We start from the raw sequence: 26,782 nt of genomic DNA, 5'->3' as shown, positions 1-26,782 counted from the left end.
TGTGAGGGAACCCATAAGTGAACTTTCTCATGGCAACATTCCACATGGGCATAATCTGATACCGAACGAGGTGGCGCAGTGGTTAGCACACTGGACTCGCATTCGGGAGGACGACGGTTCAATCCCGTCTCCGGCCATCCTGATTTAGGTTTTCCATGATTTCCCTAAATCGTTTCAGGCAAATGCTGGGATGGTTCCTTTGAAAGGGAATGGCCGATTTCCTTCCCAATCCTTCCCTAACCTGAGCTTGCGCTCCGTCTCTAATGATCTCGTTGTCGACGGGACGTTAAACACTAACCACCACCACCATAATGTGATGGATTTTATTTATTTGCTGGAAGCTGTGCTTAAATTATGATGTGTAGTAGTTTTGTAATCTTTGTATATATATATATATATATATATATATATATATATATATATATATATATATATATATATATATATATATATATGATGTGTAGTAGTTTTGTATATATATATATATATATATATATATATATATGTCTGCTTGTGTCTGTATGTGTGGATGGATATGTGCGTGTGTGCGAGTGTATACCTGTCCTTTTTTCCCCCTAAGGTAAGTCTTTCCGCTCCCGGGATTGGAATGACTCCTTACCCTCTCCCTTAAAACCCACTTCCTTTCGTCTTCCCCTCTGCTTCCCTCTTTCCTGATGAGGCAACAGTTTGTTGCGAAAGCTTGAATTTTGTGTGTATGTTTGTGTTTGTTTGTGTGTCTATCGACCTGCCAGCGCTTTTGTTCGGTAAGTCACCTCATCTTTGTTTTTATATATAATTTTTCCCACGTGGAATGTTTCCTTCCATTACACATATATATATATATATATATATATATATATATATATACAAAGATTACAAAACTACTACACATCATAATTTAAGCACAGCTTTCCAGCAAAAAATAACACAAATAACAACAGCTATAACTGGATCTCAAGGTCTTTTATGTATTTTATAACATGACTCATCACTGGGGAGAAATCTTCAAAATGATGCTTGTAGGCACATGCGGGTCATGTTGATACATCATGAATCTCACGGAAAACTTGTGTGACAATGTGGAGATAATAATAAAAAATAGGAAATACAGAAAAATATAGAGCAATGTTTCATATGCAATATTTATACCTGTAACATCTGTGATGCCTCAATTTCATAAAGCATAGATTGCATATAAATTACAAAATATGTGAATAATCCATAAATCCAGTTAAAGAAGAGACAAACATAGATCTGAAAACCATTTAATTACTGGCATCATCAGCAGCAAACCCATTACCAGTTAATGAACAACGTTGGATGAAAAAGGAAGAGAAGGCTCTCCTAGCTACTACGAAAATCACACATTTTAAGTCTACCGGAACAGGATGATACACTATCAGTGATGGCATGTGAGTCTATAGCATTCAGACCAGTGAATAAGGGAAAGGCATCTACATATGAAGTAGGAACTACACATGCAGTAGAAGCTGCAACAAGAAGCACAACAGGTGAGGAACCAACGAAAGTACAGTCGGTAGCTTAGTGGTCACACAAAAACTAAGCTTCTTCATTATTGAAAGAATTTTTTTATTTGAAAGCAAAGACATCAGAAAGGAAGAAACTCCCAAGGTAAACAGTGCTCAAAGTTTTTCAGTTGCAAATATGGAGTGTGTAAGAAATAAAGTACATCAGTAAGAAGTGAAACTGCTGACTAAAGGGAGCTCACAGATTTGTGTTATGGAATACTGGTGCAAAAAATCTGAAATAATACATATAGCTTTGACCCTGCAGCAGGTGTGCTGAAGATAATTATGCCAAGGACATGTGTGGCACTCTGTGTCGCCTAACTGGCAATTTTTTTTAGTGTTATGGTAGAATTCATAGAAGAGGTTTTGAGCTAAAGTTAGACTGTTATAAGCACAGATTTCAGTGTTATTATAGGACTTTATTAAAGTCTTACAAAAATGTATAGTGAAGAGAAATGGAAATACTGTATAGTCATAATAAAGAACGGGACATCCAATTAAGAAAAAAAATATCAGGGCCGCACATCAAGTATCACACACTTTGTTCCTGTGGAGAAGCTCTGCAGTCATTACAAGTCACAATATTGTGGCTGTGTTGCTTGCAAACAAATCTTGTACAACTGTTGCAAGCCCCACAATTTTTTTTTTTTTTTTTTTTTTTTTTTTTTTTTTTTTTTTTTTTTTTTTTTTTTTTTACCGTCACAAAGATAGCACCTTCCCCACCTTCTAACAAACTCTTCATTACCTATGGGTATCGATCGATAGGATGACAGAAATCCTTGGATGTCCCCTGGTAAAGTAAAGAGTTGTGCCCTATCTTTCAACTGGCTCTCTACTAGAGCCAAGGACAGGTTTGTGAGGTACGTTCTTCTTCTGAACCTTTTATCTGGATTATTTGCAAAGAACAGCACTTGGGAATTAACTCCACCAATATCCAGATATCAGAAAAACAAGGCCAAGTGCCATCTTCTTGTTGTCCCCTGAGTGGAGCAGGATGTACACATGTAATTAACAGCTGGCCAGTGTGGTGGAGTGGTTCTAGGCGCTTCAGTCTGGAACTGCACGACCGCTCCGGTCGCAGGTTCGAATCCTGCCTCGGGCATGGATGTGTGTAATGTCCTTAGGTTAGTTAGGTTTAAGTAGTTCTAAGTTCTAGGGGACTGATGACCTCAGCTGTTAAGTCCCATAGTGCTCAGAGCCGTTTGAACCATTTATAATCAACAGCATGTATGCCACCTTTGGTTGCATTGTAGTCCAGATTTACAACAGACATTCCAATAGATGTTTTTTATGCATTGATGACAGAAAATGCACGGCCTTCTTTCTTTTCATTTTTGCATGAAACAAGACAGAAATCATCTTGGAATCCAAAAAGACGGTTTCCAATTTCTCATGACCTGGTAAGCAAAAATTCTGCAGGAATTTCCTTCTTGTTCTCTTTCAGTTTCCCTATGAAGGTTAGCCCATTTTCTAAAAGATACTGTCCTAAAGGATAACTACTACAATAGTTATATCCTGTGAATGCCCTTGATTGGTCCAACTAATCTTCAAAATATCCATAGGCTGGTTAGATACAAGATATGGTCCAGAATTCTGTTTGCCACAGTATACGTCAAAGTTACAAGTGTAAAATGTCTTAGTATTACACAATGCATACAACTTCAAACCATACTTGAAGGCTTATTGGACATGTATTCCACTAAACCACAACTTCCATGAAAACCAATGAGAATTTTATCTGTGGTTGTGAACTCTCCTGAACTGTAGTTATTTCTCCAGTTGTTCAAAAATACAGAGTGGAGACCATGGATGGTAGCAATTTTGTCAATTACAAGTCACTCTTTTCTCATGGAAGTATCATCAAACCTCAGTGACCAGAACAAGAACAGAAAGTACTTGTAACTAAATGCTGGCCTGAGATTAATCATTCCTGTGCCATTTGACGCCCACAAGTCTGATACATTTGTGTGTCCTCCTCCTCGTACAGCAATAAGAAACAGTGCTCCTAAGAGAGCCATTATTTCAGAGGCAGAAGTATTTCAGCAGTCTCTGTCCATTGTGTAATTCACAGACAATCTCTTGTTATTTATATGTCTATTGGTGTCCGTAACAACACAATCAATTATCTCAGGATAAAAAAATTTGAGAAGACTTCCAATTTCAGTTTTAGTTCCTGTAGCATTATGTTTTGGGCCAGGTAACACCTTTAATTATATTCTTACGCATTGTTTTACTTGGCACCAGTTACGGATTATTTATCCATAATGTTTCCTGGTCCTTACCAATATAAAAATGGCACTCATCACTTGGTAATTCATTCACTTCATTCCCACCATCATCCAATTGCTCAGACTCACTGGAATAATCTTCAGCCTTGACTATTTCTGCTTCACCATTGCTGTCAAAGAAATCAGCATAATCCTCTTCATAAGATGATTCCAGAAGAAGGCATTCAGTTTCGTCTGGCGTCAATCCTTTTCTTTGTGCGAACCTTCTAGACAATAGTAAAAGTAAAAATGTTATTGTAAAATATGGTTTCTGACCTTCAGAATATTCAGGAGAGATTACGCCACATTTACTTACATCACCGGACATGTGTGGTATGCAGTGCTACTTCAGTGTGGTTGTCCATTTCACAGATCAGTCACGGCTCTTATGAACGGTCTTATAATGCAATAATAGTGAAACTTGTTGCCTGATAGTGTCATTGGAGCATATCTAGCTCCATTGCTGTGCACTTGGTGTTCTAACTTAATTACGGAAATAAAACTGAATTGGCAGTACTGTATGCTGCAGGGTTAAGCTCAAATGATCTAGAATTAAAACTATAAAAGAAAAAAAAGTTGGATTGGGTGGAACACTTGCTAAAGTCATTAAAGCAGCTTCAAATAAATAAAATAATTAATTAATCTTTTGAAGAAGATCACTTTCCAAACTTTCTGAACAATGCAGAATGGTAACCACTGACAAAGGCTCATAGGAAGGTAAAGAAAATTAACTTCATTTCCCTCCTTCCTGTATTTTCTAAAATTTTTGAAATGATAATTCAAATTCAAACTTTCTGCCAAAAATTTAATGTAATCTCAGAAAACCGATTCGGCTTCTGAAAAGCCAAAAGGCAATTTATGTCCTCAATGAATTTATGAATAAAATTTGTTCCACTTTAGACAAACCACAAAAAGCTGTGACTTATCCAAAGCATTTGAATGTGTGAACTACTCCTTACTATCATATAAAATGAAAAAAATGTAATTATGGATAGTGCCTTACAGTGGTGCAACTCAAGTCTGGCAGAGAGAAAGCAAAGAGCTTTCATAACATTGAGCAAAAGGAAATACTCTTCACAGTGGAGAACTGTGATTTGTTCTTAAATACAAATTATAATTCTGTTTTATTTGCTAATGACATGTCAATACAGACAGAAAAAAACTGCAGAAGAAATTCCTGAAAGTGTTATAAATATATATGCAAAAAATATACAGAGTAATATTACTAGCTGCTATGTTGTTGTGGTTTTCAGTCCTGAGACTGGTTTGATGCAGCTCTCCATGCTACTCTATCCTGTGCAAGCTTCTTCATCTCCCAGTATGTACTGCAGCCTACATCCTTCTGAATCTGCTTAGTGTATTCATCTCTTGGTCTCCCTCTACGATTTTTACCCTCCACGCTGCCCTCCAATACTAAATTGGTGATCCCTTGATGCCTCAGAACGTGTCCTACCAACCGATCCCTTCTTCTAGTCAAGTTGTAGCACAAACTCCTTTTCTCCCCAATCCTATTCAATACTTCCTCATTAGTTATGTGATCTACCCATCTAATCTTCAGCATTCTTCTGTAGCACCACATTTAGAAAGCTTCTATTCTCTTCTTGTCCAAACTGTTTATCATCCATGTTTCACTTCCGTACATGGCTACACTCCATACGAATACTTTCAGAAATGACTTCCTGACACTTAAATCTATACTCGATGTTAACAAATTTCTCTTCCTCAGAAACGCTTTCCTTGCAATTGCCAGTCTACATTTTATATCCTCTCCACTTCAACCATCATCAGTTATTTTGCTCCCCAAATAGCAAAACTCCTTTACTACTTTAAGTGTCTCATTTCCTAATCTAATTCCCTCCACTTAATTTGACTACATTCCATTACCCTTGTTTTGCTTTTGTTGATGTTCATCTGATATCCTCCTTTCAAGACACTGTCCATTCCGTTCAACTGCTCTTCCAAGTCCTTTGCTGCCTCTGACACAAATACTTTCAGAAATGACTTCCTGATACTTAAATCAATACTCGATGTTAACAAATTTCTCTTCTTCAGAAACGCTTTCCTTGCCATTGCCAGTCTACATTTTATATCCTCTCTTCGTTGACCATCATCAGTTATTTTGCTCCCCAAATAGCAAAACTCCTTTACTACTTTAAGTGTCTCATTTCCTAATCTAATTCCCTCAGCATCACCCGAATTAACTCAACTACATTCCATTATCCTCATTTTGCTTTTCTTGATGATCATCTTATATCCTCCTTTCAAGACACTGTTTGTTCCATTCAACTGCTCTTCCAAGTCCTTTGCTGTCTCTGACACAATTACAATGTCATCGGCGAACCTTAAAGTTTTAATTTCTTCTCCATCGATTTCCACATAAACTGGACTTATTAAAATATTGGAAATGCAAATTGTAACAGCTTGCTGTGCACTCTGAATAATAACTTTGGGGCAGACTCCATTCGCTAGAGCAACATAAGTTATAGCGTAATGTTGTTGTAAACAAATGTGGAGAATATCTAACTGATGTTCAAATTATAAAAAAAAAGTATGTGGGGCAGAAGTGCTCCCTAGTACTTAACTTCAGTAAGTAAAACTTTTATGTATGTCTGTTGTTGGTCTGCTCCTTGTATGTAAATACTGGCAGGTACTTCTTTCTCATAATTTAATAGTTTTCTTAACTGAGCTCAACACATTAGGAGCACTGGGAGTGTGGGACCATGTGGAAGTGGGATCGGGCAGGAAGTTGTCTTCCAAGTTTGCTTTGTCATTGAGCCGCCAAGCTGGTTTGAGACACGAGACAGACACTGTTTGTCTTTTGCTGTGGAGCAGTATATCAAAAGCCTGCATTGAGTGGCATAATAGTTTATGTGTGCCCGGTGCCCGAGTGGGGGGTGGGGGGGGGGGGGGGGGGGGCAGTGCGGGTCGCACTGTGTCATCACACAACATCACATAATCACAAACATGTATGTCTTTGTGCACGAAGACACAATGGCCCATGTGTGCCCTTGGCGGCAGGCGCATGAGGGTTAGAATGCTCAACTAACTGTGCCAGAAGGATGAGAGGTTGCCCATACAAAAGTCTCTTAGGGAGGCCTTTAAATCCTCTTTGAAGGCTGTACAGATGCCAAGTACGATCCAGGAGGGATCCTCTGACCAAGACATGTCATGGCACATCAGCATGGCTTTTAAAGTGCTGTGCCAGCACTCAATGAGCCCATTACTCTGCGGATGGTAGGCTCTTGTACATACTTTATGTGCACCACACTGGTCACACAGCTTGGAAAAAAGAACAGCCTCAAATTGTCATTCCTGGTCCATCACTGTGACTGAAGACAGACAGTTGAGCTGCACGATCCAGAAAGCAATAAAGGCCCATGCGACAGAGTTGGGTGTTATGCCCTTGATCAGAATGGCCTCGACCCACTGACTAACATGGCCAATGATAGACAGGATGTACCGAAAACCATCTGAAGGGGGCATCGGGCTGATGATCAGGTTGAGATGCACATAACAGAATCTGTCTTCAGGAATGTCAAATGAGTTCAATGGTGGATATGCTTGGGAACCAACCTTTGAGCATTGGCAGGGTACGCATGCACAGGATTAGTTTTTGCAATTTTTGCCTAAACTCTGTCCATACGAAATTGTCCGTTATTGGCATGTGATGCCCCAAATACTAGGATGTGCGAGGACATGGATAGTAGCAAAAATCTTATGGCACAAGACAGCTGGAACTAAGGGGCAGGCCTTACCTGTGGAAATGTCACAGAGCACCAGTAGGGGAGAACCCAGAATTCAGCGCAGCTCGATTGAGAGTGAGGTAGACTCACTGTGTAATAACTGCTGTATGTCATCATCCATCTGTTGCTGGGCTGCTAGTTTGTCAAAGTCCCAAGAGAATGAGATCGTACCAACTTGTGACATGTAGTCAGCAATGACATTTTCTGCACCCTATATGTAACAGACATCAGTGGTGAATTGACATATTAGGTCCATGTGTCGGAAGAGTTTGGGGGAGTGGGGGGAGGAGCTCTGTTTTGAGGATACACGCTGCATTGGCCAGCGACTTGGGGTCTGTATATATAGTCACTGGCCTACTCTTGATGTCCTCATGGAAATGTCCAACTGCTTCGTAAATGTCAAAAATTTCTCATTAAAAAGTGGACCATTGATGTTGGGAGGCAGACAACTTTCGTGAGAAGAAATGAAGTGGTTGCACAAACCCTTCACCTGATGAAGGAGCACAGCGTTAATGGCTGTATCACTTGCATCTGCCGTGTTAGATGGTGTTGTTTTGTGGTCTTCAGTCGTGAGACTGGTTTGATGCAGCTCTCCATGCTACTCTATCCTGTGCAAGCTGTTTCATCTCCCAGTACGTACTGCAGCCTACATCCGTCTGAATCTGCTTAGTGTATTCATCACTTGGTCTCCCTCTATGATTTTTACCCTCCACGCTGCCCTCGAATACTAAATTGGCGATCCCTTGATGCCTCATAATATGTCCTACCAACCGATTCCTTCTGCTAGTCAAGTTGTGCCACAAACTCCTCTTCTCCCCAATTCTATTCAATACCTCCTCATTAGTTATATGATCTATCCATCTATAGTATTCTTCTGTAGCATGACATTTTGAAAGCTTCTATTCTCTTCTTGTCCAAACTATTTATCGTCCATGTTTCACTTCCATACATGGCTACACTGTATACAAATACTTTCAGAAATGACTTCCTGATACTTAAATCAATACTCGATATTAACAAATATCTCTTCTTCAGAAACGCTTTCCTTGCCATTGCCAGTCTACATTTTATATCCTCTCTTCGTTGACCATCATCAGTTATTTTGCTCCCCAAATAGCAAAACTCCTTTACTACTTTAAGTGTCTCATTTCCTAATCTAATTCCCTCAGCATCACCCGAGTTAACTCAACTACATTCCATTATCCTCATTTTGCTTTTCTTGATGATCATCTTATATCCTCCTTTCAAGACACTGTTTGTTCCGTTCATCTGCTCTTCCAAGTCCTTTGCTGTCTCTGACACAATTACAATGTCATCGGCGAACCTTAAAGTTTTAATTTCTTCTCCATGGATTTTAATACCTACTCCAAATTTTTCTTTTGTTTTCTTTACTGCTTTCTCAATATACAGATTGAATAACATCGAGGATAGGCTACAACCTGTCTCACTCCCTTCCCAACCACTGCTTCCCTTTCATGCCCCTCGACTCTTATAACTGCCATCTGGTTTCTGTACAAATTGTAAATAGCCTTTCGCTCCCTGTATTTTACCCCTGCCACCTTCAGAATTTGAAAGAAAGTATTCCAGTCAACATTGTCAAAAGCTTTCTCTAAGTCTACAAATGCAAGAAATGTAGGTTTGGCTTTTCTTAGTCTAGCTTCTAAGATAAGCCGTAGGGTCAGTATTGCCTCATGTGTTCCAACATTTCTACGGAATCCAAACTGATCTTCCCCGAGGTCGGCTTCTACCAGTTTTTCCATTCGTCTGTAAAGAATTCATGTTAGTATTTTACAGCCGTGACTTATTAAACTGATAGGTCAGTAATTTTCACGTCTGTCAACACCTGCTTTCTTTGGGATTGGAATTATTATATTCTTCTTGAAGTCTGAGGGATTTCTCCTGTCTCATACATTTTGCTCACCAGATGGTAGAGTTTTGTCAGGACTGGCTCTCCCAAGGCTTTCAGTAGTTCTAATGGAATGTTGTCTACTCCCGGGGCCTTGTTTCGACTTGCTACCACATTCTCATTGAGTATATTAAAAATTTGAAAGATGATGACCATGCTCCTCAGATGTAATTGGCAAAATAAGAATTTTTTAGGCCGTACGGCATGCAGCAGTACTCGTAGAGTCTGAAAGGGATGATTATTGCAGTCTTGGAGATGTCATCCATATGCATTGGGATCTGGTGGTAAGCTTTCAGGCAGTCTGTCACACTGAAGACTGGAGCACTGTGGAGCTGTTGGGTGAAATCCTATATGTGTGGTATCAGATAGTTGTCTAAGATTGTCTGGGCATTCAGTTGTCAGTAGATGCCACACAAACGAAATGAACTATCTTTCTTAGGATCTAAGTGACTTGGTGAGGACCAATTACTGCTGAACAGGCACGCAATACCGCTAGCAGTTCTTGCATGCTGCAATTTTGTGGTGTTAAGGCACTGAGCCTTATGGCATACTGGTGGGCCTTCCATGGTGTTCAGTTTGTGACAGGTGCCAGTAGTAATCGTGACTACCACCAATGGGATTACCTGAGCAACAACAGTGGAGGCAGACATAGGAACACTTGCGACAATACAGGCTGGAATGTCACTGACTTGTGGGAGTAGGTGTCCCAGTGAAGGTGTCTGTGGTATCTGCACCATAGCGGTATCAGCGTTGTTATGTCCCTGCGATGTGGCCGCATCCTCTGCTGCCTCGAGTGCACGTCTGGACAGCTGATGCAGCAGTGATCAGCTCTTGTAGGCACATGTTCTCGGCATGAAGGTCATTAGTCTTGTTGTGCTGAGTTGTTAGGTGGGTCAGGGCAGCAGTGAGTTTTGCAGCGAGGCAGGCACACACAGTTGTAGCAGCAGACAGGGCTTCACAGTATGTGGCAGGAGGCGGTAGGGTGGTAGCAAAGAACCCTGGTATCTGGTTACCAGTAACATGATGCATGAGGGCTCCTGCTTTGAGATCCGATGAGAACCCAAAATTGCATAGGAAATCCATGCTGATAATGGGGAAGTTGACATCCACAACACAGAATGTTCAAGTACAGTGTAAGGCAGACAAGAGATGCAGTTGAATTTGGCCATGCTATGGACACAAATTGTGGCATTGTTGGCAGCTGGGAGAGGCATAGAAGACGGCAGGAGTGTAGGAGGAGTGCTCAACTTGGGAATGATGCTAGTGTCAGCACCTGTGTCTATGAGGAAACAGAGTGTGCTGATCCTGTCATAGATGTATAGTCTGCTGGCATGATGGGCAGCTGGAGCAGTCGGCTGAGGATTTGATCAGCACCCTGAAGTGTTGGTATGAGCCGTGGTACCTATTTGGACTTGTGCTTCACATTTGGGCAGTATCAGGTTGTGGAACAAGAATGCGTGGCATCTCCATACTTAATGTGGTACCAACATAGTGGATATGCTGTGTGTGGTACCTGTCCCAGTGAGCTGGTGGCAGGGGGTGCGAGGCAATCTGCTGTAGCATGGGGGTAAGCGTACCAGCTGGGCTATAAGTGGCAGCAAGTACAGTGGTTTGGCCACTAGGTGGCATCATCAGCTGCTGGTATGTGCTGGATGCTCAACCTCTGCCGGTCGGCCACTGAAACACAGAAGTTGGGGATGGTGCACTGCTACCGACTCCTGGCATGCCCAAGAAACCAGCAGACGTGAGCAAGCTGTGTTTAATGATGCTGTATGTCTGGTCCGCTAGGTGTGGCTTTCTTTCCAGGGTAGTATTTTTGTGAACCAACAAGAGCTGACAGAAATTTTACGAGCCACAACAACCAGTGTACGAGGTCGGGAAGTTTGCATGTGCTGACCTGAGCCCATAAGTGGTGCCAAAGGTGAGAAGGCTTACAGTCCCCTAAAGACACTTCATGAATAACAGAGTGGATGGCTTCTACATGGGGATCCGTTAAGTGCTTGATGATGCAGGTTGTTGCAGTTGCATATTTGTGCTGGGTCGGTGGCATGAGCAATAGATCACTGACCAGATCCAGCTTGTTGTGTAAATGGCTCATCAAACAGATGAAGCGTGCATCATCTCCCTACATGCCATTTATGTCCAGGATTTTATCCACCAGAACGAACCACGCTTTGAAAACCGCCTGAAAGGTGGATGCTGCAGCAACGTTGGTGGTGGTGGTGGTGAAGGGGGGGGGGGGGTACTCAGAAACTGGTATGCAATCTGTCTGTGATTCAGCATAAGTAAGCATCTGTCCACATGATGCACAAGGCATGGAAGAAAACGCGGTAATCATGGGCATCATGGCGGCAGCAACACAGTCGCAGGTTGTTGACACAGGAACATAATGACATGAAAGTCAGGTGGGAGTACTTGCTCTTGTGTCATGCTGGCAGAAAATGTGTTTCATTCAAATGTTGTAGGGCACTGTTTTTAAGGCAAGTGCTTGTTTCACCTGCAATACGAAGTCCAGGAACTGTCGTACATGTCAGCATGGTGCATTCTGTGTGAGCCACGGCTCATGGACAGTACTGCTGGTTTGGTTATGTTGTGGCTACATGGGAACACATAGACATGGAAATGCACTCAGAACTGTTGATGTCTGAACCACCAGAAACTTGTCAGTGAGAGAGACTGTAGGCAGACTCATGGCCATTTCTGGATCACACACCATGTGGTGGTTCATTAGTACTACAGCACATGTATAATGTGAAATGAGAGTAGCAGAAACAGGTGCGCAGTTGTATCAAAGAAGTCTGCAGTAACCACTATGGGAACAGGTCATACAATCATTGTTTAAGGACCTGAATACCACTTTGTATATAAAATCTGTATTTGTTGAGAACACTGTACACAACACACAAGAACACTGTACACAACACACAATCATAAGTCAAGTGCCAAATAGAGACTAAAGAACAAAACAGTAATGGTGGCACTAGTTTGAATAGTCAAAGATTTTGGTAGTTCAGGGATAGCACATTGCATCAACACTTGATTCAGGTGGTTGATTACTGCCATAAATGTAACTCCAGCACACACTTTCCAACTGGCAGAAGAACTGGTTTTCAAAACTATTGTTTGATTGTGTCCATAGTCAAACATCTACTGTGAGAAAACAATGACTTCCATGCCTTCTTGAAGAGTCAATAGGTAGTGCCACTTACCTGCAAGTTTGTTCTGAGCTTCCAACGTATAAATATAAGCAAACACTACTTACTTTTCATGTACACCTTTTATTACTAAATAAATATCTAAAAATCACATTTGTGGTGCTTTGTTTTGTAAAATTAATAAAATCTAAAACACTTGTGGAATTCCTAAGAAACCAAGTTGGTGATTTATTTCAACTTTGGTATATAACTCTGAAATCTGCCACACTTATTTATAAAAGACCACTTTTTGCCCAGAACCCAATCAGTCTTGTTGTTTACTGATGGTTATTGAAAAGTATCTCCATGCTTGAGCAAGCAATAGTATGGTATGCAGGCATCTGAAGTACGAGATATATTTTGTATGCCTGCTGCACTATGAGTAGTTGTCACATGATGTGAAGTGATGGCTCATCAGCTCTAGAGGAGAGGCTGGAAATGGATCTCATTCTAAATGGCCCTGCAGTCACCCCAATTTCCTCATGGTGGACTGTATCCAGTACTGTAAGGTTGGATAGTCTAGCTGTATATTCATATCAGGCAGGGATTGCACAAAAGCTTTATAACTCAGAAATAAGCAGGTTCTATCTGCTCCACATTTTCTGTGTGAAATACGTTTTAAAATGATGGCAATTTTTCCCATGTAAGCTGTAATATTTATTAAGACTTCTTCTTAGTCACTCAACCTATTTTGGCCTATATATCCATTTTCGAATGTTCACAAAAAAATGGCAGCAAAGCTACAATCCATGATGGTTTACAAACTGTATTAGAAATAGTACCAATCTACTCTAGTTTGTAAACTGTCACAGGAACTTCCTGTGTGTTTGCTGCCATTTTTATGCAGGCACTCAAAAATGGCTATCTGTTTGACTAAGGAAAGATTTTAATCAGTACTGCAGACTAAGCTGAAAAACGTTTATTCCATAAATTTATGAATGTGGTGAGCACTGTGAAGAAGATATACATTTTAGAACATTAAGGGCTTCGAGTGGAGGAGTTTTAAACCTCCTTAGGTGTGGCAACCATGTAAACTTCTGAATGAAAATGAGGTCCAGAAACCACAAGTTGAAATTGATGTCCTTCAATTTAAATTCAGGGAAATTAGAAGGGTGCCCATTCCACTCCAAAATCCTTTGTTATCTGCAATTGCCCTGTACTTCATGCAATAATGGAAGACAAATTAAAAACTGAAAAGCTGCCCACAAATAAAGAGCAGTGGACAGGACTCTTTCCCATTGGTGTAACACTATCAATAACCAAATGGTACCATGCATAAAATGTCACTTTGAAAGACACCATTCCATTTTATAATATGATATGATAGTACGTCTTCAACTCAATATCTAAAAAGTGTGGAGAGAGGACGAACCATAAAAAAGATGATTCCCCAGAAGTTCCATGAAAAGAACTATCATTAGACATTGGTTCCAAGTTGTGGGATGGGTTAGACACAGAACCCACAGAGAAAGTGGCTTAAGGGTCTGCCTGGATTATAGTTTGCAGACCAGTAGCAGTTGGCCATCTGCTCCAAAGTCTTCTCCACATAGCTTGTAAGGGCAATACATTGATAACTATTTTTGAATGAACTGTCGTTCCCAGGCTCAAGAGGGCAATTAAAATAGCAGTCTTATATGAGTCAGGGAATTTGTTCTATTCCCATATTAAGTTGAAAAGTTTCATAAGGATTTTCTCAGAAGTATTTCTGGTGACATTCCACAACATGCTGTATTTGATTTTATCATACCTGGAGCCACATCAAGTGCTGTAGACAATGCTGAATCCATGTCCCACATAGAGAAGGAGCAGATATAAACTTCACCACTGATGGAATTAGTCATAACTGCCTCTTTTAGCACTCACCTGGTAGTGACTGAAAACAAATTACGGCTGGCAGTAGTGTTGATTTAGGCAAAATGCTCTGCCAAGGTTTGCTCATTGTCTCTCTTGCTGATCAGCAGGCTCTCATTCTTCATTGAAGGATCAGCAGGGTATCTCCCATTTATCCCTGAAATCCTTCTAACAGCTTTCCGCACATTCATTGAGTTGATGTAATGGTTGATGGAATTGATTTGCTCTTGCCATCTAAAAGACTCTTTAAGATTTTCATCAGTTGGCTTATACATGGAACTTGCACAGTTGTTCATCTGATCCTGATTGCCAAATAACACTCATCATTACACCAAGGGGCAGACAGGTTTTGGAGCTGTCTAGAAGATTTTGGCATAGATGCATCAGCCTCATGGTGTATCATAGGGCTGAAACAAACAATCTATAATTGGCCTTAATTATGTTCAAATCAAACCAATTTATTGTCTAACACTCAGCTTATATGTTGAACACCCATTTTGACATCCGTCGTGTGGACTGTGCTCAGTCTGATCAGTTTATCCTGATCAAAAAGTGGTACTTCAGTGTACAGCTTCAGCCACTTCACACTTATCGATGTGTACAAGGATTGGACAGCATATGGATAGGATGAGTCTTGTGGACATCCACCATAGCAATTCTGATGTGTACACTCAGTTCCATGTTCAGAAGATATGGGTTTTACATCAGTTAGAGACTCTCAATAGGTCAATCGTGTGGTTGGTGGAACACCGCAGTATTAAAATCCCCACAGAGGGTGAACTAGCGGGGGAGGTGATTAGGTAGTGGAGATTCTCATCATCTAGAGCAGGTAAAAGCTATCTTCACTTTATCTAATACTAGAATTGAAGCAGCAGTTGTTTGCAAATTGGTCTAGAGTTGAGACACGTGTTACAGGCTGTGTTGTTTATCAACAAGGCAACACCATCATAAGCCCTCTCCCCACCAAGATTGTTGTTTGTATGTTAAATCATAAATCCTTTAAAACAAGGATGTTAGTCATTGTAAAAGGGATGTCTTCCAAGTACAGAGTCTTACGTGTCCTATTTCTCTTAATTCCTCCACATTAGTAAGGAATCCATTAATGATCCACTTCCATATGGGTTCAATTTAGTAGTGAAGTTGTTCTCTGTCTTCTGTTTTCTGTTGAGTTGGTGGGTCTTTGGAGATTCACGATTTGAGATAGGGAAATTGTTGATTCCCTTTTAGATACTTCAGTAGATTCTGTTGGCAGGGTGTGGCATCTCTGTCAGAATCAAGTCAGTATGGTTTCATGGTTTCAACTTGGTTTTTCAAGTCCTGTCTTTTTTGTGTTTTGTTATTGCTTGAGGCACACCCGTTTGATTTTCCATAGCTGCCTGTCTGAAAGACATGATTGTTTCCAGCCTACTGCTAGCTTATCCATTTGGTGATAACCTCAGTTGTTTTTGTGGCCTAAAACAGTGTTTGCATGCCACTTCACATTTGCCACATCTTTCCTGATCCTTGCAATTTATGATGATGGACCATAGTACAGGCACTTAAAACATTTCATTGGCTTTGGTATATAGAGTCCCTCATTAAAACAGATTAAATTATCCTTGACCTATTCTGGTAACAATGGTGTGTTTAAGGTGAGTATAAATGTAGCAGCTTTCTCAAGCACTCTATCCATTCACTTCATTATGTTTCTCACATCAACAGTTCCTTTTTCTCATTCATATTTCAACTTCTGGAAGTGCATTCCCATTAGGTATCTGCATGACATTACATTTTGTTGTGAATTTTGGGACCTACTGGTTTTTCACAAGCTATGGAAAGTCCAGCAAGTGTCTCAAACAATCAACTTACCAGTTTAAATCTTAAAACACAAAAAAGATAGGACTTGGAAAACCAAGTTGAAACCATAAAACCATACTGACTTGATTCTGATTGAGATGCAATTCCCTGTCAGCAGAATCTACTGAATTACCTAAAAGGGAATCAACAAGTTCCCTATTCAAATCATGAATCTCCATAGACCTGCCAACTCAACAGAAAACAGAAGACAGAGAACAACCTCACTACTAAATTGCATCCATATGGAAGTGGCTCATTAATTGATTTCTTACTAATGTGGAGGAATTAAGATTAATAGGACTTGTAAGACCCCTGTGCCTGCAAGACATCCATTTTAAAATGACTGACATATCTGTTTTAAAGAATTTATGAGTTAACACACAAACAACAATCTTGGTGGGGAGAGGGTATAAGACAGTGTTGCCTCGTTGGTAAACAACACATATTGTAATTCGTGACTCCACTCTAGACCAATTTTCAAACAACTGCTGCTTTACTTCTAGTATTAGAAAGAGTGAAGATAGCTTTTCCTGTCTCTAAAGCTGCTCTAGATGATGAGAATCTCCTCTACCTTATTACCTCTCCTGCTAGTACACCACAGACCGCAGGGTTGAGCTATTGAGAGTTTCTAACTGATGTAAAATCTGTATCTCCTGAACATGGAACTAAGTGTACATTTCAGAACTGCTGTGGTGGTTGTCCACTAGCCTGTCTATCCGTACAGTTTTTGTAATTGGGTGGCTGCAAAGAAGTAAATGTTTTTACAAGAAATATTCCATTTCTAAGCTGCTTTACTTGTCTAAGACTTTATGGGAAGAGATCTTTTCAAACTGCTCATGTAAGCTGCTTTTCAATTCAGGGCTTTTTGAATATAAAAACAGGAAACATATTCAAAAGACACCACATTACATTTCAGTTAACAAGAATGATCTTTTAGTTAGTACTAGGCAATATGAAACAGTGGTAATACTGGACTCACATTCATGAGAATGGCACCTCAAATGCCTGTTCGTACATCCTGATATACAGTATGTTTCCTGTGGTTTCCTTAAGTAATTAACACGAATGCTGGGACAACTCCCCTTCTCCAATCTAAGCATATGCTACTTCTATAATAATTTTATTCTCAGTAGGGCATGAAGTTCTGATTTTCATTTCTTACTTCCTCCTTTTAATTGGATCGATGTCATTGACCCAAGGCAGTGAATACATCCATTTGAGAATATTTTATGCATTAAATGGGATCCATAATGCTCCCCTGAGCAATAGAAGAGGTAAATATTCATACAGAGCCTCTTTTATCTGGAAAAGTATTGTACAATTGGGATGCCTTAGACAATCCTGAGGTTGCACAACAAATGTCTGTTTCATCGCAGCAGCTATTCACTGTGTCAGCACATAGCACGCCTTGGGGTTGAAAGGTTTTATGTCAAGCTTTGTACCATATAGCAGTCCAGGCAGTTATGGCAAGATCTACATCCTCTGTAACATGCAACATTCCGCCACCAAACTGAACTGTGGTACTAAAGCATCTGAAACTTGAGCCAACCAAATCCATACTCAGCCTAGATTTGTGAAGTTATCTGTTTGTCATAACACAGGGATTAAGAAGAAGTTATCAAAGTGGCATGGATACACTCAACATAATATCCTCCCTCCTCCCCCCCCCCCCCCCCCCCTCTCCTGCCACACCCACCCACACAAAGATAGCAGGAGACATGTGAGCTATGTTACTGAATATTTTCTCCAAGTATGTTTAGGGGCAGATTGTTTTCAATTTTAAAAGGTGTTTTCTTCTTATGATTTTGTTATCTATAACAAGAAAACAATTTAGTTGATAATTTTTTTATTTAATTTTGTTGCTTTTCATTACAGTTTCATAATGATATTTAACTGCTAACTCTCTTCATATTACGTCAGTGTCAGGTCAGTCAGAATTTGGCAAAAAATAATCCTCAGTTAGAATGTTAGTTGGTGAATTTGCTGTATCTGTGAAGCAGACTTTTTTTAATGAATGTTCATTGTGGTAAATGGAACAAACAGCTGTAACAGTTTTGCCTTTTGCAACTAGATTTTACAGTGATGTGGGGCATGTAAGATAATCTCACAGATTATTAATTGTACATCTTAAAAACTAGCATGTAAGAGACACTACTTCTTCTCATTTCTTATTATATTTCTGAATAAACATGTTCTCACTTAATGTAGGAACTGGTACAAATTCATGCTATGTAGAAAAAACTGAGAATGCAGAACTGTTTGATGGTGACAGGAGCAAACCATATGTAATCATCAACACAGAAAGTGGAGCATTTGGTGATGATGGAAAACTTAATTTTATTAGAACAGAATATGACAAAGATGTAGATGACAATTCCATAAATCCTGGAAGACAACTGTAAGTAGTCACCTTTAAAATAATCTATGAGGAATCACATGCAAAGAGTTTCTAATCCTATAAAATTAACTTGAAATAGATTATTTATTTGAGAATAATGTTTCCCATCATATGTCTTCAGTTAATAAACCTGAAATGAGACACAGATTCTCAGCAATATCAATGAATCAATAATTTAAAACAGCAGTGGTTACAGTATTAGCATTAAACATAACCTTAATGTTTGTTATATATTCCTAAGCATTTTGTTTGTCGTTAGCTTCTAGTAAGAGGCATAAATGCATTTATAAGCAACGTGTGTTTAACATTCACTAGCAGTTGTTAATTATGGATGCAATAAATTCATAACTTCTGCATGCAAACTAGCTACTTGCTTTTTGATGAGGGAAAGTTAAGAAGCTGTGAGCATGGCACAAAGGCAGAGATGATCTCAATTAAATTTAGTACATGTAATGCTGACACCTGCTGTGCGAACAGTGTAAACTGATTGTCGAACTGAACTGCAGAGAAAAATTTGTTTATACAGTGTTTTAAGATAGTTGTGTTGTATGTTATTAATTCAAGTGAGTGAACTAGAACACTGTGATGCCATAAAATGCTTTTCGCATATAGGGGCTGTAGTATGAAAAGTTAGTGTGGATCATGATTGGATGGAGGAGTGAACTGAGTCAGACAGGGTTCAATATTGATTTTGGATGGAGTCTGATTGGTAGGGTTAGTGGCAAAAAAGTGTTTCCACTCTATGGACTGGGAAAAAGGAGAGAATGTCTTTAACAAGTCCAGCATGATAAAATTTGGGGAAGGATTGATGCCTCAGTGAGATGGAGGGTCTTGGAGAATATGCTCATGACTGTGCTTTGGGTCTGTTTAGGTTCTGGATTCTGTATGATAGTGGGATGGAGTTTCTAAGGGGATGTAAATGTAGTAAGTCAGTGAGGCAGGATTTGTTGACTCTGAGGGGATGAAGGGGAGGTTTGGAGGCTCTTATAAAAGTGGTGGTTAGTGGCACTACAGTGCAGGAGTAGAAGGTGAACAGGTTGATAGTTTTTTGAGGGGATATCATACATGCTGTCATAATTCGTGGAGGGCAAGAGATTCAGTCAGTGAGATGGGATGCAGGAATTTGGGATTGCAGAGAAGGAGAATTTCACAGATAGAAAGGAGGTATTGCTAGGAGGTTTGGGCCTGATTTATATGGTTTTTGCAGGACTTGTTTGGTGATGGCTATAGACTGACAGAATTTGAACAAATATAGGTCATTATGGTGGGAAGGGTAATTTTGTGGTAAGGCCATCTGAAGGTCTAGGAATAATTGTGTTGGTGGTGAGATAATGCACCAACAGTGGTCACATAGCTGCATGTTGTGCTTCGATGAGACCATTGTTAGAGTGTGGCTTGGAAGCCAGAGCATGTGCAGTTTGGAAGGTGACAGTAAAACACAGGAAAGAAAAGGAAAAGGACAGACACATACCAAAGTAATGCTTTAGAGAACAGTAATATAGGAAAGCAGCGCTAGTTTGTGGGATGAAAGGAAAGCCGTTAGGTAAAATCAGACAATGGGAAGTCCAGGAGCGAATAACAACAATATGATTAAAAGCATAGATTGCTACTTACCACATAGAGGAGGCACTAAGTCACAGGAAGTGACAATGCTGCCCTCCAATACTAAATTGGCGATCCCTTGAAGCCTCAGAATATGTCCTACCAACCAATCCCTTCTTCTAGTCAAGTTGTGCCACAAACTCCTCTTCTCCCCAGTTCTACTCAATACCTCCTCATTAGTTATTTGATCTACCCATCTAATCTTCAGCATTCTTCTGTAGCACCACATTTCAAAAGTTTCGATTCTCTTCTTGTCCAAACTATTTATCGTCCATGTTTCACTTCCAAACATGGCTACACTCCATACAAACACTTTCAGAAACAACTTCCTGACACTTAAATCTATACTCGATGTTAACAAATTTCTCTTCTTCAGAAACCAGTCTACATTTTATATCTTCTCTACTTCGACCATCCTCAGTTATTTTGCTCCCCAAATAGCAAAACTCATTTACTGCTTTAAGCATTTCATTTCCTAATCTAATACCCTCAGCATCACCCGATTTAATTTGATTACATTCCATTATCCTCATTTTGCTTTTGTTGATGTTCATCTTATATCCTCCATTCAAGACCCTGTCCATTCCGTTCAGCTGCTCTTCCAGGTCCTTTGCTGTCTCTTACACAATTACAATGTCATCGGTAATCCTCAAAGTTTTGATTTCTTCTCCATGGATTTTAATTCCTACTCCAAATTTTTCTTTTGTTTCCTTTACTGCTTGCTCAATATACACATTGAATAACATCAAGGATAGGCTACAACCCTGTCTCACTCCCTTCCCAACCACTGCTTCCGTTTCATGTCCCTCAACTCTTATAACTGCCATCTGGTTTCTGTACAAATTGTAAATAGCCTTTCGGTCCCGTGCCACCTTCAGAATTTGAAAGAGAGTATTCCAATCAAGGGTTAGCAGTCTATTATCGTCAGCAACCTAGTCCTGCAGAATTATATAAATCAGGCTCAAACCTCCTTGCAATACCTCCTCTCCATCCATAAAATTCTCCTTTTATGAATCCCAAATTTTCACACCATATGTCACTAATTGGAACCTTTACCCTCAAAGAAGCAGAGCAGCACACACATCACCACCTCAAAAATCTCTACAGTCTGTTCACTTCCTACTCCTACCTTAGATTACCACTATCTACCATCTCTACAAGTGCATGCAAACCTTCCCTGCATCCCCCCGTAGTTGACAAACACTGTCTTGCAGACCTACTAAATTTACTACATCCTCAGAAGCACCCTCCCACCAAACATACAAAGTCCAGAACCTTTACAGACCACAGACACAATCATAAACCTATTCTCCAAAAGCCTCATTCCCACCTTTTGCCCCACTCTCAAATTTAATGATACTGGATTTGTTACAGACTTTCTCTCCTACTCCCGGTCCCTGAAGTGGAAACACTTTTTTGCCACCAACCTTATCAATAAGATTCAGTCCAATATCAATACTTAACCCAGCCTGACTCAGTTCATTCCTCAATTTAACTGCGATCAATCCCACTGCCCCCAAATGAGTCCACCAGCTACCAGATTCATTCACCAATGAACTCTGAAACAGTGACACCATTCCAGAAATTTAGTGGGATCTCCAGTCTCTTCTCATATCCTTAGGCCCCAGAAACTCTCCCCTGAGTCTGTCTCTCTCTCCCCACCCCTTACACTCCCCACACTCCTACTTTCTACATCTTTCCTAGAGTCCATGAACTCAACCACCCAGGCTGCTCTGTTGTGGCTGGTTATTATGTGTTCATTGAGAGAATCTCTGCTCTCATGGACCAACGCCTTCAGCCTATTACCTGTAACATACCCTCCTAATAAAAGACTCGAACCATTTTCTCCACTGAATCTCCACAGTTCCTGTTCCTTTACCACCCAGTGCTCTGCTTGACGTTGTTGTTGCACCTCCCTTACACTAACATCCCTAATGCCCATGACATTGCCACTATCGAACCTACCTTTCCCAATGCCTCACTGACTCCAGATCTACTAGCTTCATCCCAGTTACCACAACCACCTATATTGTCACCCACAATTAGTTCTCCTTTAAAGGCATCACTTACAACCAGATCCATTAGTACAGCAATGAGTACCCACATACTATGCCAACATATTCATGGGACATCTACAGGAATCCTCCTTAACCACCCAGAATCCCAAACTCCTCACCTTGTTCTGATTTATTGATGACATCTGCATGATCTGGATCATTGTTGAGGACACCCTACCTGTGTTCCTCCAGCGCCTTAACACCTTCTCCCTCATTCATTTCAGCTGGTCTTCCCAATGAAACAAGCCATCTTCATTGATGTTGATCTCCATCTCAAAGGATGGCTGCATCAGTACCTTCATTCACATCAGACCTACCAATCACCAACAATACATCCACTTCAACAGCTGCCACCCATTCCATACCAAGAAGTCTCTTTCATACATCCTAGCCACCCATGCTTGTGTCACATCTGTAGTGATGAGCAGTCCCTCTTGAAATATGCCAAGGGTCTCACAGATGCTTTCACAGACCAAACTTACCCCTCCAACTTTGTTCAGAAACAGGTCTCCCATGCCTTGTCTCTCTAGTCACCTTCCATCTCCCACATACCCCACCGTCTGACCATAAGGGAGCACTCCTATTGCGACTTAGTGTCACCCACGACTCAAGCAACTGAACTGCATTCTTTTGACTAACTCTTATCATGCCCTGAAATTCAGAATACCCTACCCACTATCCTCCCCACCTATCCCATAGTGGTATTCTGTTGGCCACTGAACCTAACAATATTCATGTCCATCCCTATCCAGCCCTGCTCCCAATCCCCTGCCTCATGGCTCATATCCCTAGAATAGATCATGATGCAAGACCTGTTTCACACATCCCCATGGCACCATCTATCCCAGGCCCAGAACAGACATCTCCTATCCCATCAAAGGCAGGACTACTTGTGAAAGCAGCCATGTGGTCTACAAACTAAGCTGCAACAACTGTGCTGTTTTTTACATGTGCATGACAGCTAACATGTTACCTGTCTACATGAATGGCCACTGTCAAGAGACAGCTGGACCACCCAGTTGCTCAATGCACTGCCCAACACAATGTACTTCACTTCAGTAAGTGCCTCACAGTTTGCACCATCTGGATCCTTACTACCAACACCAGATTTTCTAAATTATGCAGGTAGGAACTCTCCCTGCAACATATCTGTCATACCTGTAACCTCCCTGGCCACAGCCTTCACTAGTATCATCCTGCACCTTCCTGTCCCCTATCCACTCCAGCACTGCACATTCCTTCTGTTCCAATAGTCTTTTCCTCTTCTCTACTTCTCTCATCTCCCCTTTTCCACCCACCATTCTCCCCTCTCCTTGCACAGCCTCCTGACTCTGCACCTAACAGTCCTATCCTGTCCCCACCACATCCCTGCATGGTCTCACAGGTAGCACAACACTTTCCCATCTACCCCAGATGGCTGCTCACGTCAGATGCTGTTGCAGTCCGCAGTTGGGTCACAGGAACCAGAGACAGTGACCATGTGTGTGTGAGTTTCACTTCTTTATAGTTCACTTATCTAAGAAATGTTTTTCATTCATCACACACTCCTGGAACTCTTGAGCACAGTAAAATCCTTTACTTTCATCCATTTTGAAATGCTAGTTTTAAAGTTATTTATAGGCAACATGTAGGCACTTTCAGGTAATCTATTGAAGTAGACACTACCAAAACATTTATAGCTGTTATACCTCTTTGCTGACATAGCATATGGAATGTTAAATGTCTGCCCACTTCTTGTGCTATGGTCATAGACTGACCTGCCTCCATAGGTGATAAGTACTTAAGCTTTCTTTGACAAATACGAGACCATTATCGATAGTCCTAGGTACTGTAGGTCAACAGAAGTGACCGATTCCCACATCTGCTTTGACCCATGATGTAAGGGTGTTGTGATGTGTGACGTCATTAGGGTGCGGAGTTTATGAGTTGGTTGTGTTTGTAGATGACTTTTTGTGTTTGATGGTACCCTCTGGTGGTGGTGGTGATGGTGGTGTGTGTGTGTGTGTGTGTGTGTGTGTGTGGTGTGTGTGTGTGTGTGTGTTTTAATTTCTGTAGGGATGTTTGATTTTTGGGTTTTTGGATGTGTATTGGTTTTATTTTTATTTTTTGTAGTTGTATGTGTTGGTTTTTTTGGTTTTCATAGTTGTAGGTGTTGTTTTTGTGGTATTGGCAGTTGCGGTTGAGCTATATAGTTCAAGGGAAGCATCCGATTCCTGTGGATTTCTTTTTTTCATCATTTTGTGTGTTTTGGGATCATGGTGTGTTCTTTGCTGTTATAATTAGCTTGTTCCACCCTAAAACCGCCAATTTCGCATGGTTTTTCCATTAGTTTGATTGTATTTTTGGAGGGATATGTTATTGTCTTATTTATATGTATTTTCGTGTTTGTTTTCATGTGTATGTAGTGACATCACAAGCGCCATATTGGAGACACTGAGAATGGCTATTTCCGCCATACTTACGATGTTATTGGTCAAAGCAGATGGCTGGAATTGGACACTTCTGGAATCCCAGTACTGTTATTATCTTAAGTTGTTTAAAATAATCTCTACATGATTTACCTGGGTTAAGACCTGGAATGCACCTGATAATATTCTTTAGCCATTTGAATCCTAATTTTGAGCCTACAGAATTATCCTTTGGTAGCATTGCATAATTTGGGTGGGACTGGAAGAACCAGAAATATGCACATAACAGGAGTTCTTTACTGACACTGCTTCTCAACTTGTATTGCAGATAGATGACATGAGCTAGGCTGCCTTCAGTAGTACATTTGCCTCAAAGCAACTACTAAATCTCTCTGTCACTACCACCATACTAGCTTGGACATTTCTGAAGTTAGTATCACATGTGATGAGTGTTGTTTTATGTGTGTATGGTATGCATCACATGACACTACTGTGGGCAAATTATTTATGCAGGTAATAAACAAAAAACATCCAAGAACAGATCCCTGAGGTATACCTTTTGTAACTGGAAGACAATCTGTCTTTTGACTATTTATTTTCACTAAATGTTTTCTGTTGTTCAAGTAAGACTGCATTAGGGACAGGGCCTTTTCTGCTACTCCTTAGTGGTGGAGTTTTCTGAGAAGAATATTGTGGGAATCCATATCAAATGCTTTACTTAGATCCATCAGTATTATGCAGATTATCTCTTTATTTTCAAAACAGTTGTATATCTTTGATGCCATATTCTTAACTGCTTATTGAAATGCTGAACCTGAGCCCATATTAAGTATATCATTATACTGCAAATATTGGCTCATCTGTTTATGCATGCAGTATTCTACTTTTTTTTATTATTTTTTTTATGTGTAGATATAAATGATATAGGTCAATAGTTATCCTGAGAGGCTACATCTGCTTTCTTAAGTACTGGTCTAATTACAGGTATTTTTTAGACATTCTGGATAATTGCCTTCATTTAAGATTTTATTAAATATTTTACACAATGGGATTACAATTTGTTTGTTTGTTTATTTAATAATATAATTTGAGAGGCCATAATAACCCTCTGTTCTAGAATTTTGCTGCTGATTCAGTGACCACATTCTCTGCTGCAATGAGTTCAGCAAAAGTTGTGTGTTGCTTTATTGTTTGTTACTGGCAATAGTGTCTCTGCCTTAGTCACATCCTCCTCATTGTTGTCATCTGAGTGACGACTGACGAAATAAACATTTAGGATCTTCGGTGGAATTAATATCTAGTGTACTTTGTCATCACAATTTATTTCTTTTCTAATAATTTCTCACACAACTTTGCATTTATTCACTAAGTTGAGTTCAGTATAGGTGTATGTATAATTTGTTTTTCACTCTTACGTGATTTCAGATGTGTAAAGCTTTGTCACATTCATAAACATTTCCTTGTAACCTTGTAACCTTTGCTATGATACAGTATGTCATGATTCTTATTTTACTTACATGTGGGGTGTACCATATTTCATGGTTGAGTGCAGTGACTGTTTGCTCGGTTCAGGTCCAAATATTTGAGGGCAATTCATTAACATCTGCTTTGGTTATTATTTTGTCCCATTTTATTGTCTTCAGTTAATTTTTCAACTGGCTTAGCTTTGAGTCAGTAATCAGTCTTGCAGTTCTTCTATGTTCAGTGCAGGTTGCACTTTAATACTGTTAAGAATTTATCTGAGCCATAGTCCATCGCTGGCCGGTGTGGCTGAGCGGTTCTAGGCGCTTCAGTCTGGAACCACGCGACTGCTGCGGTCGCAGGTTCGAATCCTGTGTGTGATGTCCTTAGGTTAGTTAGGTTTAAGTAGTTCTAAGTTCTAGGGGACTGATGACCTCAGATGTTAAGTCCCATAGTGCTCAGGACCATTTGAACCATAGTCCATCATGATCAAAACTGTAAAATCTGACTTTGTCAGATTCTACTTTGTT

General features: G+C 40.2%; 1 protein-coding gene across 1 annotated transcript in view; it reads left to right on the top strand.

Annotated features, from left to right (window-relative positions):
* Positions 1 to 26,782, top strand: part of LOC124613051 (hexokinase type 2-like) — a 139,448-nt gene that overhangs the window by 35,839 nt on the left and 76,827 nt on the right. The window contains exon 6 of the mRNA XM_047141627.1: positions 18,535 to 18,724. Within this exon, the coding sequence (XP_046997583.1) occupies positions 18,535 to 18,724 (190 nt within the window). The remainder of the gene's footprint in view (positions 1 to 18,534; positions 18,725 to 26,782) is intronic.

The sequence above is a fragment of the Schistocerca americana genome, chromosome 4 (genome assembly GCF_021461395.2).
Source record: "Schistocerca americana isolate TAMUIC-IGC-003095 chromosome 4, iqSchAmer2.1, whole genome shotgun sequence".
Classification (NCBI taxonomy): domain Eukaryota; kingdom Metazoa; phylum Arthropoda; class Insecta; order Orthoptera; family Acrididae; genus Schistocerca; species Schistocerca americana.
Note: the sequence above shows the minus strand (reverse complement) of the source record. Positions and strands in the feature narration are given on the sequence as shown.